The sequence below is a fragment of the Entelurus aequoreus genome, linkage group LG02, assembly GCF_033978785.1.
Source record: "Entelurus aequoreus isolate RoL-2023_Sb linkage group LG02, RoL_Eaeq_v1.1, whole genome shotgun sequence".
Lineage (NCBI taxonomy): Eukaryota > Metazoa > Chordata > Actinopteri > Syngnathiformes > Syngnathidae > Entelurus > Entelurus aequoreus.
Window position 1 is genome coordinate 23,990,224 of NC_084732.1, and position 15,646 is coordinate 24,005,869.

The 15,646-nt window shown below is 38.1% G+C and overlaps 1 protein-coding gene across 6 annotated transcripts in view; it reads right to left on the bottom strand.

Moving 5' to 3' along the window:
• The window catches only part of celf6 (CUGBP Elav-like family member 6), a 439,773-nt gene that overhangs the window by 50,558 nt on the left and 373,569 nt on the right, over positions 1–15,646 (bottom strand). For 5 of the 6 annotated variants that reach the window (XM_062023932.1, XM_062023933.1, XM_062023931.1 and 2 more), the window contains 3 exons: positions 8,691–8,840; positions 4,179–4,241; positions 3,757–3,837 (listed from right to left, as the gene is read on the bottom strand). In XM_062023932.1, coding sequence (XP_061879916.1) covers positions 3,757–3,837; positions 4,179–4,241; positions 8,691–8,840 — 294 coding nt within the window. The remainder of the gene's footprint in view (positions 1–3,756; positions 3,838–4,178; positions 4,242–8,690; positions 8,841–15,646) is intronic. The other variant, XM_062023929.1, reaches the window with a different exon arrangement.

Sequence of the window (15,646 nt, forward strand, 5' to 3'; positions counted from 1 at the left end):
ATATTAATATATACATACATATATATATATATATATATATATATGTATATATATATATATATATATATATATATATATATATATATATATATATATATATATATATATATATATATATATATACATATATATATATATATATATATATATATATATATATATATATATATATATATATATATATATATATATATATATATATATATATATATATATATATTTTATTTTTTATTTTTTATTTTTTATTTTTTATTTTTATTAAATCAACATAAAAAACACAATATATATATTATATATCAATATAGATCAATACAGTCTGTAGGGATACAGTCCGTAAGCACACATGATTGTATTTCTTTATGAAAAAAAAAAAATGAAAAAAAAAAAAATATGAAAAAAAAACCCCACCCCCACCCACCCGTGGGACAAATTTTTCAAGCGTTGACCGGTCCGCAGCTACAAAAAGGTTGGGGACCACTGATTTAATGTCTCTGTAGACTACAACTTCATCAATACATAAATCCTACGTGTTACCGCCTCTTTTCAATGAACTGGTGAGTCTCCCATAGTCGCTAAATGCATGTTCTACAAAAGCAAATAACCGCCGGAGACTCTGATTAAACCCAGGTTAAAAAACACACCATTGCCAGCTGTGGCTGTAGGCAACCTCCTGACCGGTCAGCATCCAGCAGCTTTATCTACCACTGCATGCGCTTTGAAATCCGCAGAGCTTCTGAGCTGTTAGCATGAAACGTTGACAATAAACTCATCACCGCTGATGATCTTTAATATCGCTCAAAATGAATATTGGCTGAGCTTGCTCCATACCGCTATTACAACACTGCAATGTTGTGGAAAGTGTTTCTAAAAAAAATGGTCCCAATAAGTTACTTATTCCAAATAATTGTTCAAGTCAAACAAAAAAAAGATGTTATATATAATGCTGTAGTTCTGAACTCAAGCTTCTGTGTATGCGTCCTATTGAAACAAGGCGTAAAAATAAAATCTTTGATTTTTTTCACTAAAAAATTTGATTTTTTTCCAATTATTTTTCCTAACTTTTTAAAGCTAATGAATACACATGACACATTTGCTTTTATTTGATCAAAAACTAGTATTTTGAAATGACACTGCATCTTACTCTTAGCAAAACATTTGATCATAAAGTGGGTTCTTTTTGATAAGTTGAACTTTATAGAAAATAATAATAAAAAATAAAAAAACTAAACAGATGAATTTTAGGTGTAATTCTGGCATATTTACTGTGATGCATTTGCTCTTGTGGATCAATATGCATTGTCCTAATCCAACAAAATTATTTATTTTAAGGCTTCCTATTGAAGGCAAAACTTCTGTCTTAATACTTCTGTAAAAATAAATACAATCCTACTTTGAGATCGATAAAGCACTAACTTAAATCTTCTGTCTTGAAAAAAAACATATCTAAATGTAGCATTGAGATGACTATAGTTTTAATCGGTGGATAAAAATAGACTTTTCAAGTGTATGATGGGCACCGCATCTTTATCTTCGTGCGATCGTTTTCCACTATGCTGCTTTCTTATCATACATGGCACCTTGTGTAAATCATTCCTCCACAGTAAGCTGATTTTTAGTGGCTGTTCTTGTTCGCCTTGTAAAGAGTTTAATTTCCCACTTTTGGCTTAACGTTTCGATATCAGATGCTGGACCAAGTTTGTTGTGCTGCTGTCTTTTTTAAACAAACTTTGCAGCGTGCAGTCACATCTGTTGCTGCAAATCCAAACAGCTGACAAGACTTTTTTTTTCTTTGAAACAAACGCCTCGTTTTCATTTGCGTTAGCCATGTTTTGCCGGGTGTGTGAATTTCCGCTAAAGAAGTGAAGGGGAAGTTAAAGGCCTACTGAAACCCACTACTACCGACCACGCAGTCTGATAGTTTATAAATCAATGATGACATCTTAACATTGCAACACATGCCAATACGGCCGGGTTAGATTAGTAAAGTGCAATTTTAAATTTCCCGCGAAATATCCTGCTGAAAACAACTCGGTATGATGACGTTTGCGCGTGACGTCACGGATTGTAGCGGACATTTTGGGACACCATTGTAGCCAGCTATTAAGTCGTCTGTTTTCATCGCAAAATTCCACAGTATTCTGGACATCTGTGTTGGTGAATCTTTTGCAATTTGTTTAATGAACAATGGAGATAGCAAAGAAGAAAGCTGTAGGTGGGAAGCGGTGTATTAGCGGCCAGCTGCAGCAACACAAACACGTAGCGGCTACGTCGTAGCCGGTGTTTCATTGTTTACATTCCCGAACGATGACAGTCAAGCTTTACCATTGGCCTGTGGAGAACTGGGACAACATAGACTCTTACCAGGAGGACTTTGAGTTGGATACGCATGCTTGTGGAGATGGGACAACAGAGACTCTTACCAGGAGGACTTTGAGTTGGATACGCGGTACCATGAGTACGCAGCTGCGGCTTCCAAACATTTGATCGCTTGCCCGTACGTGCGCGCCGCTATGTGCATGTCACGTACGTAACTTTGGGGAAATATATGTGCTGTATGAACTTTGCGGAGGTGAACAGTACTTTGGGCTGTGGGATTGAGTGTGTTGTGCGGGTGTTTAATTTGTATTGGCGGGTTATATGGACGGGAGGGGGGAGGTGTTTGTTATGTAGGATTCATTTGTGGCATATTAAATATAAGCCTGGTTGTGTTGTGGCTAGTAGAGTATGTATGTGTCTTGTGTTTATTTACTGTTTTAGTCATTCCCAGCTGAATATCAGGTCCCACCCGCCTCTCACAGCATCTTCCCTATCTGAATCGCTTCTACTGCCCTCTAATCCTTCACTCTCACTTTCCTCATCCACAAATCTTTCATCCTCGCTCAAATTAATGGGGTAATCGTCGCTTTCTCGGTCCGAATCGCTCACGCTGCTGGCGTCCATGATTGAAAACAATGTGCAGATGTGAGGATCTCTTCAACCTGTGACGTCACGCTACTTCCGGTACAGGCAAGGCTTTTTTTGATCAGCGACCAAAATTGTGAACTTTATCGTCGATGTTCCCTACTAAATCCTTTCAGCAAAAATATGGCGATATCGCGAAATGATCAAGTATGACACATAGAATGGATCTGCTATCCCCGTTTAAATAAAAACAAATCATTTCAGTAGGCCTTTAAATAACAATGCATTATGATGCCCATGTGATAAAGATGGATTCTGTCTTCATAAAGTTCTAGTTCTGGACAGTGACCCCGACATCCCCTGCTATGATACCACTTCATTTCATTCATCGCTCCTATGGATTATTCATGCCGCGCTAAACTATCCCAAATGCAATCATACAAATGAATAATTGAGATGTGGGTAACAATGTCAAAAAGAGTAATTTAACGTCAGCACATAGCCTTTTTTTTTTTTTTTTTTTGCTTTATTACATCTGATGCCAAGGCCCGCATGACTGAGCACTCTTACTCTAGGAATGGCGCCGAATGATTATGCATGCCGATAATTAATCTGATGAATATTTATAACCACTTAAACACACTGTAATGGACTGATTAAGCAGTCCAAGTTTGAATTAGTGCGCTTTTTGAATAATGACAGAGTAACTTTTCGTTTCCGCGTTAATGTTCTTTAAATGCGGAGCCTTTTTCCCCCCACCTTGCCTTCTGTCGCTAATTCAAAGCGGCGCAGCAACATTAGAATGGAACATGGCAATTATCACCTTTTTATCTTGGGTGGTTCGCTCGCTCTTACCTTCCCTCTGTTGCTGGGGGATGATGGTCGGTTGCTGTGGGAACGCTTGGCTGATTGGCGCATAGGCGGCAGGGTAGGCTGCTGTTGCGAAAGTGGGGATAGATGAAGCAAGAACAAGCAGGGGGATTTCTCGCATCTGCCTTTTTCATATTTGATGCAACAAAGTAAGCGTTAGGGAAGACTTAGTATTTTAATGAGGGCTGATGTCAGACAGCAAGAAAGTCGTTTCTCACGTTGGCTTTGACAAGTCAGATTCTTTGTGTATTTGGGGACTTATAACACGTGTGTGTGTGTGTGTGTCGCAAAAATCCTAATGTAAAGTAGCCTAATCTGGTGGTAATTACAGCTATCTTTACTTGTCATAGTGTGACAGGTACAGACAGAAAGAGAGAGAGGGATTGGAGTAACAGGAGGAGGCTCACCTGCGTAGTGTTGGACGCCGGCGTAAGCCTGCTGGAGAGGGTCGGCCACCGTCGGACTCTGTGCTGCAAGAGAGGCAGGGGCAGGTGGGAAACAAAGAGGGTATGGAGAGTTGTCAAGGCAGGATCTGTTTCCGCTCAGCAGCACAGATGTTTCAGTGTGGTTTAGACTGTGAAAAAGTACAAATGGTACCATACGGAACAACTCTCTAAAGCGGGCCTGGGCAATTATTTTGACTCAGGGGACCACATTTTGAGAAAAAAGTGTGTCTGGGGGCCGGTATATCTATTTTTAGAAACACTAATACAAAACCTCAAAATGGGGAGGATATGGGCGTGGTCGGGGGTGGGGCGGGGGCGGGGCGGGGGTTGTGGTTGTTGGTGGGGGGCGTGGTTAAGAGGGGAGGAGTATATTTACAGCTAGAATTCACCAACTCGAGTATTTCATATATATATGTATGAAATACTTCACTTTCAGTGAATTCTGGCTATATATATTTATTTTATTATACATATAAATAAAATAAATACTTGAATTTCAGTGTTCCGGAGGCTATCCAGTAGATGGCATGGTATTGTCCTGTTTAAGAGTGTCACAACATTGCTGTTTACGGCAGACAAACTGCTTTACGGTAGACGAAAACGTGACTGCTGTTGTTGTGTGTTGTTACCGCGCTGGGAGGACGTTAATGAAACTGCCTAACAATAAACCCACATAAGAAACCAAGAACTCGCCCTCGGTCATTCTACAGTTATAACGTGATTGGGCAGGCACGCTGTTTATATTGTGGGAAAGCGGACGTGAAAACAGACTGTCGCCGCTGTCCCCACTCAGGTCCGCATTGAGCTGGAGGGGGCGTGGCCTCCAGCTCCGGCGGAATTCCAGGAGTTTATCGGGAGAACATTTCTTCCGGGAGGTTATCGGGAGAGGCGCTGAATTCCGGGAGTCTCCTGGTAAAACCGGGAGGGTTGGCAAGTATGCAATTATTCTTATTTTGATAAGCAGCATCTTGCAGTATGTAGTAGACAATTGTTTTTTGGTTTACTTCTTTTGTCAGAGTTACACATTTCAGAAAAAAAATAGCCCTGTCAGTACTGCAGTGAACGCTGGTCTTCAGGAGGCTAAATTGTCAATGCAATGATCTGCCAATGTGTTTCCACTTTGAGAGTCTTTTTTCAAAATAGTTCTTCCTTCTGTACGTCCTCTACAAAATACAAGTTTTGGAGCAAAATATGTTGCCATCCAAGCAACGTTATCATGGACGCCCCTGCTTATTTCAGCAAGCCGCGTGTTACAACAGCGTGGCTTCATAGTAAAAGAGTGCGGGTACTAGACTGGCCTGCCTGTAGTCCAGACCTGTCTCCCATTGAAAATGTGTGGCGCAATATGAAGCTTAAAATACCACAACGGAGACCCCGGACTGTTAAAGAACTTAAGCTGTACATCAAGAAAGAATGGGAAATAATTCCACCTGAAAAGCTTCAAAAATGTGTCTCCTCAGTTCCCAAACATTTACCGAGTGTTGTTAAAAGGAAAGGCCATGTAACACAGTGGTAAACATGCCCCTGTGCCAACTTTTTTGCAATATGTTGCTGCCATTAAATTCAAAATTAATGATTATTTGCACACAAAAAAAAAAAGTTTCTCAGTTCGAACATTAAATATCTTGTCTTTGCAGTCTATTCAATTGAAAATAAGTTGAAAAAGATTTGCAAATGATTGTATTCTTTTTTTTATTTTACAAATTACACAATGTGCCAACGTCACTGGTTTTGGGTTGTGTATATTGCCTGTTGTTCCGGTCTGTGTTATGACGGTTGCTAGGTTTGTTTTTCTTTGATTTTGTTAGACTGTGTTTTTTCACGCAATATTTTGGTATTGGAGCACTCTAGTTTAGATCGTTGTTGTCAGACAGAATTGTTGTTTGTAGGGCTGGGCGATAAAACAATATTCACATATATCGCGATAGACACGTAATCGATATCAATTAAAAAAAATGTAAATAAAATGTTCAAATTTTTTTTTTCTTTTTTGTTGGAAGGAACTGGCAGTTGTCTAGCAAGGTTGGTTACGTGGCATTCACTTTTGGGTAACCGCAAGAAGTGATCACGGATCAGTGGGAGTAACACACTAACAGCCAGTCATGTAACAGCATCACATTTTGTTGTCTTGCGGTTGATTCTTTGCACTGACTGAGAAGAGAAACTGAAAATGAGTGCTGTAGAGCGCCAATAAATTGTCAATAAAACAGGAAAAGTCAGTATGTCAGGTTTTTGGATAAAAAATATAAACAATTATTAATATTGACCAATATAACCTTATCGTGATACAATATTCAACCATATTGCCAAGCCCTACGTGTGTGCTGTGTTGATGTGTTATTATTGAAATTATCGAAGCAAACCATACACATCAATCAAAACTGCTCAATGCCTGATTTTTTTCATCTCCATGTGAGGGGTATGTTTCAGATGAAAAAACATCTTATCAGATTTAGAAAATATTTCTGTGTACTAGACCTAACTCAGCAGTGTTTGCGCCTTTTGCACAGCAAGAATGAGCTTGACTATTTCGGCGCCGTAATGCACTTTTACTGTATGGCAGGGGTGTCCAAACTTTTTCCACTGAGGGCCGCACATTGAAAAATCAAAGCTAGCAGGGGCCATTTTGATATTTTTATTTTAAAAAACAATACAATATATGTATAAAAAATATACATTTAGGCTTCCACTCAGGCTTGATCCCGGGGACCCCAAAGGGTTTTGGTCTAAAAAATATAAAAAATGTGTCATTATTCAGTATTATTATTTGTGTTATTATTCAAGTTTTTAAATCTCTAGATCAACATTAGGTCTATCTGTCAATATTACATTTTTTAAAGATTTAAATTGTATGCTCTTTTTGTCAAAGAAAACCCTTTTTTTAATTAAAAAAACACAAAATATGCAATATTTTCACCCAATAAATTTTTTAAGTGGTATATTTGAGATTATATAATAATTGGACTGCGATGAGGTGGCGACTTGTCCAGGGTGTACCCCGCCTTCCGCCCGATTCTACCTGAGATAGGCTCCAGTGCCCCCCCGCGACCCTGAAGGGAATAAGCGGTACAAAATGGATGGATGGATGGATGGATAAAAATTGGAGCCTTAAAAAGGTCAATAACACCATTGATTTTAATTCATTATTATTTTTTGAGCAATGACACTTAAAAACTAATCACACTAAAATTGTAGGGGATCCAAAAGGGTCCTACTCATTAAAGTGTTAAAAAATTAATTATATATATATATATATATATATATATATATATATATATATATATATATATATATATATATATATATATATATATATATATATTTTTTTTTTACTGTTTACTTTTAACACAATAATCTCAAGATCAACCTCAGATATATCCGTCAATTATAAGTTTTTATTGTTGTTTATGCTTTTTGTTTGTTCGTTTTAGGCCCTTCTTTAAAAAAAAACAGCTCGTTTTTTTACATGGCAAACACAAAATATGCAACATTTTCCCCAAAAAATATCTCTAAATATTTAATGTGACGTAATTGGAGCATTGAATAGGTCAATAAATCATAATGACATTGATTTTGACTCATTATTTTTTTTTTAAAGAAAGAAACAGCCTGCATGGCAGCTTTGAGTGATTAGAGTAAACATTGCTACATTTCCTTGTTACATTTCACCTGTTTGCTCTTTAAATAACACTTTTTTTTTTTTTTTTAATCATATTTTTAAAATGTGCCGTGGGGCCGTTAAAAAATGACCTGCGGGCCGCAAATGGCCCCCGGTCCACACTTTGGACACCCCTGCTGTATGGTCTCATGCCACAATGATTGCCAACCCGCCCACAAACCTCATGCCAACCAGTTGGCGTTCCAAACTTTACCCGTGGCTAGTTGAAAGTGAACGGCAGCATTTTGTGGAAATTTGGCAAAATCTACTGCAGGGACCCATTGGGGGGTGCAAGATCCCACCGAGAGATGGCGGATATTTGGAATGTCATCTCGCTCAGTTCTTCAAAATTGCCTGTTCGACCCAGATGTTTGCATCAAATATTAATAAGGTGCCAAACAAACCACTTTGTAGTTGATTACAATGGCCACTCTCTTTGCATAATGCGCACACGGGGGAGTACGAGTCCTGTCACTCCTCCAGGAATCATTCCCAGACAGCATCAAGGAGCCGAGGACAGGCTGACACACGTCAAATTAACCAGAATGGATTGAAGGATGAAATGATGGATTCATCATCATAGTGGGGTCGGCCGCTCAGAAATCTGCCAAAGACTCGGTTGCCTGGCCCCTGAAGCTTAAAACGCTTCAAATCAAAAATACATGTCACTGGAGGGTAAAGTAGGGGGCCGGGGGACCTCCTGTCAACGTTAAAACGAAGCATGTGACACAACTCAACCTGTCACCGGTGACACATCGTTAATCAGGTGATGTTGTCATTGCTATAAAGACGACACACCGTGGCTGCAAACTCACCTGGGTACGGGTGAATGCCGTTGGTGTAGATGGGCTCCGACGTGTGTTGCCCGTTGCTTTGGGGCGCCAGGGCGCTGAATCCATTTACTCCGATGGGGCCGCCTATGCTGGGGACAGCGGTTGCAGAGATGCCTGGGGGCGTGCTGGTGCCTGCAAATACGAAAAAGAGTCCATTGACAACCTTTGTATGTGGACAATATGATCAAGTCCTAGTACACCAGGGGTGTCCAAACTTTTTCCACCGATGAAATTTGCATTCTGAAAAATCAAAGCAAGCGGGGGCCATTTTGATATTTTTTCTTTTAAAAACCAATACAATATATGTGTAAAAAATATACATTTAGGCCTCCACTCAGGCTTGATCTCGGGGATCCCAAAGGGTTTTGGTCAAAAAAATATAAAAAATGTGTCATTATTCATTATTATTATTTTTTATTATTATTCAATTTTTAAATCTCTAGATCAACATTAGGTCTATCTGTCAATAAAACGGTTTTAAAGATTTAAGTTGTATGCTCTTGTTGTCAAAGAAAACCCTGTTTTTTTATGGAAAAAATACAAACCATGCAATATTTTCACACAATAAAATTTTAAATAGAATATTTGAGATTATATAATAATTGGAGCCTTAAAAAGATCAATAACTCATAACAACATTGATTTTAATTAATTATTATTTTTTTAGCAAAGACACTTAAAAACAAATCACACTAAAATTATTGGGGATCCAAATAACTATAGTGTTAAAACATAAATTATATATATATCTTTTTTTACGGTTTACTTTTAACACAATAATCTCGAGATCAACTTCAGATCTATCCGTCAATTATACGTTTTATTGTTGTTCGTTTTAGGCCCTTCTTTATGAAAAACAGCTCAGTTTTTTATATGGCAAACACAAAATATGCAACATTTTCCCCAAAAATATCTCAGATGTGACGTAATTGGAGCCTTGAATAGGTCAATAATTCATAATGACATTGATTTTGATTTATTATTATTTTTTAAAGAAAGAAACAGCCTGCATGGCAGCTTTGTGTTATTATAATAATAATGATAAATGGGTTATACTTGTATAGCGCTTTTCTACCTTCAAGGTACTCAAAGCGCTTTGACAGTATTTCCACATTCACCCATTCACACACACATTCACACACTGATGGCGGGAGCTGCCATGCAAGGCGCTAACCAGCAGCCATCAGGAGCAAGGGTGAAGTGTCTTGCCCAAGGACACAACGGACGTGACTAGGATGGTAGAAGGTGGGGATTGAACCCCAGTAACCAGCAACACTCCGATTGCTGGCACAGCCACTCTACCAACTTCGCCACGCCGCCCCTCATGAACAAAGTCCCCAGAAAAGGTAACACCACGATGATAAATGGAAGAAAAAAAAACATGACGGAAAGCCTGGAAAAATTATTGTTGAACATTGTTGTTCCATAGAAATGTTTCATCGGTTTATCATAATCCTACGAATTCTGCCTAGCAACCGAGCAGTCACCTGTCGCCAGGCTTGGTCCGCACCACAATTAGAGTAAACATTGCATTCACCTGTTTGCTCTTTTATACCACTTATCATGTTTTTAATTTTTTTCATTCGTATTTTTAAAATGTACCGTGGGGCCGTTAAAAAATGACCTGCGGGCCACAAATGGCCCCCGGGCCGCACTTTGGACACCCATGTAGTACACCATATTCTTATTTCTAAAATGTGCCCGCTTAAAGGGGAGCTGCATTTTTTTCCGAAATGTTGTCTATCGTTCACAATCTTTATGTGAGACAAGCGCACATATGTTCTTTTTTTTAATACATTCTAACTCGTAAATCAACGCTCCCCGGCTGATGATGTCAGTATATGAGAATAAGCGAGTTACTTCTCTGTGATCAGTGTAGTAGTTACCTAACATGTTACAAAAAAGATCTGTTAAAATATTACATAATATTGGTTATAGAGAACATACAAACCCTTTATTTATTGAATCAAAAATATTAAAACTCAACAATTTGGTGCATTTGCAAACAGCTAAAATTATATACAAAGCAAACCATAGCCTGTTACCCAAAAATGTACAACAAGTCTTCTCAACAAAAGAGGAGAAATAAAACCTTAGAGGAAAATCAAATTTAAAAGATTTGTATGCCCGTACAACACTTAAAACTTTAGCATATCCGTTTGTGGAATTAAATTATGGAATGGATTAACCAAAGAAATCAAACAAAGCACCAATATGATTCAGTTTAAGAGACTGTTCAAACTACAAGTGTTCACTAAGTATACAGAACAATAATTATGATAAACATAATTTTTTTGAGATAAAGACTATTTTTGTATTTAAGATTTGTTTGCTTACTATGGTATATTATTTATTTATTTATTATTTATTCACTGTTCTGTTACAGAGAACAAGGACATTCGATAAAATTGCTATGGTATGAAAAGCTCAGTTTTTTCCTACTCCTTTTCGGACATGCTGTAATGAAACAACTAGAAATATGTGATGCATTACATTGTATCGTATGCATGTTCGAAATAAACTGAAACTGAACTGAAACTGAACTGAACGTTAGCGTTTACAATAACAATATTCACCAAGCTAATACTTGGCTGTGATTAGCCCCGTTGTTAGCTGACTTTTATTTACGAGTTAAAATGCATTGACAAAATACTTCTGCGTTCTTGTTTCTCATAAGGGTTGTGAATGATAGGCAAAATCCCCCAAGAAAGTGCAGTTCCCTTTAAAGTCAAAGCTGACATGCCATATTGTAAATGCATGTTTGAAATAAATTAAAACCATAACCAACCACACTTGTCGACATAGAATTTAAGACCCAAGGGGGTTTTTCTGTGAAAAATTGGTTCATTTATGTTGATGTGTCGTATTGTTAACGTCCTTATTAGCACTAACTGTCTCGTAACACAACATTAATATATGCACACAGTAACTTCCTGTTCATTGCAAAATAACCTTAAAAATGAAAGCATGGCAGCATCACATCAACCAGGGTTCCACAAGTGCAATAAACATAAATAATGCTTCTCAGCCAGTAATATATATGCAAGGTAATTCAGGTAAAAGTTGGAGTCATGTGACAAAATAGGTAAACATAACAAAAACAGGACTCAAGCAATGCCATCAAAATATTTTACTTGTGTGAATGATCTTGATCTTGTTCTGTTGGCATGTTTTCTTTTATGTATTGCATTCCACATTTTAGTTTGTGTTTCTTGAAAAGACAGTATATCCTAAATAAGTATATTTACCTTGACTAACAGTTTTTAATTTTTTCCTATAGGTTTTTGCAACGTATGCGACAGACAACTATTTAAATTTAATGTTTAAGTCAACGGTGGTAAAAGGTTTATTGTAATTTATTAAAGTAACTTAAAAAATATGCTGTCTTTCAAAAAAATAATGGACTTACATAACGCTAAAAAATATTAAAATGTAAGACATATACATCATCAAAGATCATCAGGACTCCTCTTACTCCTATCCAGGAGATCGCAAAAAGCCGCTGCCTGACCAGGGCTCAGAAAATCTGCAAAGACTCCTCCCACCCCCACTAAGGACTGTTTTCACTGCTGGACTCTAGAAAGAGGTTCCGCAGCCTCCGAAGCAGAACCTCCAGGTTCTGTAACAGCTTCTTCCCTCAGGCCGTAAGACTCTTGAACGCATCGTAATTCAATTATCCCCTCCACTCCCCCCAAAATGGATTAACTCGCTAGAATAAAAAAGACAATATAACATGCATCCATAAATGTGGACGCATGTGGAAAAGTGCAATATATTTATCTTTACAGTAATCTATTTATTTATTTATATATATTTATTTATTATATATATATATATATATATATATATATATATATATATATATATATATATATATATATATATATATATATATATATATATATATATATATATATATATATATATATATATATATATATATGCACCTTATTGCTTTTTTTATCCTGCACTACCATGAGCTTATGTAACGAAATTTCGTTCTTATCTGTGCTGTAAAGTTCAAATTTGAATGACAATAAAAAGGAAGTCTAAGTCTAAATATACACATGTAACATTTACCTGTATAACATGTATAATATAATGTATAATCCATGCATCCATCAATCTATTATTTGCATTGATTGTTTTATTAGGGTGTTACAGTTGTTCTGGAGCCTACTATAAATAAAATATTTCCTTATAATTAGTATTTAAAAACTGTATTAACACAGTGTTAATAGTGATGTTAAACACACTATAATAAAACCCGTTTTCATTGGCTGTTGATGTGACACACTTAATTAAAGTACATGCAAGGAAACCCTTTTAATCTAACGTCATAAAGTGTATTTACGAGGCTGTAAGTGGACAGTTTGATGTACAATTAAGAGCTGCATTATTGCGCCTTTTAAACAAAATTGGCACACTTCCATTATCGCTAAATTAATCCCATCAAAACATCCAACAGCCACCATACAAGTCCCCATCGAATCATAACATACTGGGATTATGGAAATAATGTTAGTGCATATTTGAAAATGGCATTTGTCCATTGAGCCAAATATAAATGTAAAAGACTGTCGAACATGGTTTGGATTTAGAATGCTACATTTCCACTACTTTGCTTCATGATGTCACCTTGTCAGCTTCCCTTTGTGCTGATGGATTTTTATTATTTCCCAAATCCGAGGCAAAGGACGTTTAAGGCATCTGGGATTACGTTTGATAGGCGATACCTGGTGTATGTAGGCCTTATGGATTACAAATGCTCCGTGCGGCGTGGAGCCACTTTATTTAATACATTAGCAATGACCCTGCCTTTCAGGCGGCCTGCCTACTTAGTGTCGAGCCGTCAACGCCGCTCGTGACAACGGCCGAGAAGGTAGTTCGGGCCCGGGTCCGGGATTATCGAGCGCAAATCTTTTCGCTCCTATTTTTGCCAAGCCAAGGACTCGGCATCGAAAGTCATCAGGATTGGCAGCGTTCCCGGACGACGCCGTCGCAGAGGCGTGGAGCGAGCGACTGACAGCAAGGCGGTGAGAGATAATGAGAGCGAGAGGTAATGCGGCTGCCAATGAAAGTGAGGGTTGTACAAGTCCTCACGACAGGCCTCCTTCAATGCAAGGCTTTGTCGGCTTCCTAGAGCCCTCAGAATGCAGCCTTAAAAAATGTAACAAGGGCATATGGAGAACGGCCTTGGATGAATTTGTTCCATAAATTACTTACATATCAGTGCTGGGAATGCTTGCAAATACGGTTTTTTTTACCGATTGATGCATTCTGTTTTCAAACTTTGAAAAGTACTTACATTTTGGGGAAATACGGAATAAATAAAATAAACACAATTGATGCAACTTTTGCACAAGAGCCACTTGTTACGGTTTAAAATAGAGATGTCCTATAATGGCTTTTTTGCCCATATCCGATACTCCGATATTGTCCAACTCTTAATTACCGATTCCGATATCAACCGTTACCGATATATACAGTCGTGGAATTAACACGTTATTATGCCTAATTTTGTTGTGATGCCCCGCTGGATGCATTAACCAATGAAACAAGGTTTTCCAAAATAAATCAACTCAAGTTATGGAAAAAAGTGCCAACATGGCACTGCCATATTTATTATTGAAGTCACAAAGTGCCTTATTTTTTTTTAACATGCCTCAAAACAGCAGCTTGGAATTTGGGACATGCTCTCACCTGAGAGAGCATGAGGAGGTTGAGGTGGGCGGGGTTATAGGGGGTAGCGTGGGGTGTATATTATAGCGTCCCGGAAGAGTTAGTGCTGCAAGGGGTTCTGGGTATTTGTTCTGTTGTGTTTATGCTGTGTTACGGTGCGTATGTTCTCCCTAAATGTGTTTGTCATTCTTGTTTAGTGTGGGTTCACAGTGTGGCGCATATTTGTAACAGTGTTAAAGTTGTTTACACCCCACCCTCAGTGTGACCTGTATGGCTGTTGAGCAAGTATGCCTTGCATTCACTTGTGTGTGTGAAAAGCCACATATATTATTTAAAACCAGTTGAAAATAGCAAAGTTGTTCTTGTACTCTGTCAAATGCATGTTGTAGATATTTAAAGGCCTACTGAAACCCACTACTACCGACCACGCAGTCTGATAGTTTATATATCAATGATGAAATCTTAACATTGCAACACATGCCAATACGGCCGGGTTAGATTAGTAAAGTGCAATTTTAAATTTCCCGCGAAATATCCTGCTGAAAACGTCTCGGTATGATGACGCCTGCGCGTGACGTCACGGACTGTAGCGGACATTTTGGGACAGCATTGTGGCCAGCTATTAAGTCGTCTGTTTTTATCGCAAAATTCCACAGTATTCTGGACATCTGTGTTGGTGAATCTTTTGCAATTTGTTTAATGAACAATGGAGACAGCAAAAAAGAAAGCTGTAGGTGGGAAGCGGTGTATTAGCGGCGGGCTGCAGTAACACAAACACGTAGCCGGTGTTCCATTGTTTACATTCCCGAAAGCTGACAGTCAAGCTTTACCATTGGCCTGTGGAGAACTGGGACAACAGAGACTCTTACCAGGAGGACTTTGAGTTGAATACGCGCTACCGTGAGTACGCAGCTGCGGTTTCCAAACATTTGATCGCTTGCCCGTACGTGCGTGCCGCTATGTGCATGTCACGTACGTAACTTTGGGGACTTCGGGGAAATATATGTGCTGTATGAACTTTGCGGAAGTGAACGGTACTTTGGGCTGTGGGATTGAGTGTGTTGTGCGGGTGTTTGAGTTGTATTGGTGGGTTATATGGAAAGGAAGGGGGGAGGTGTTTCTTATGCAGGATTAATTTGTGGCATATTAAATACAAGCCTGGTTGTGTTGTGGCTAATAGAGTATATATATGTCTTGTGTTTATTTACTGTTTTAGTCATTCCCAGCTGAATATCAGGTCCCACCCACCTCTCACA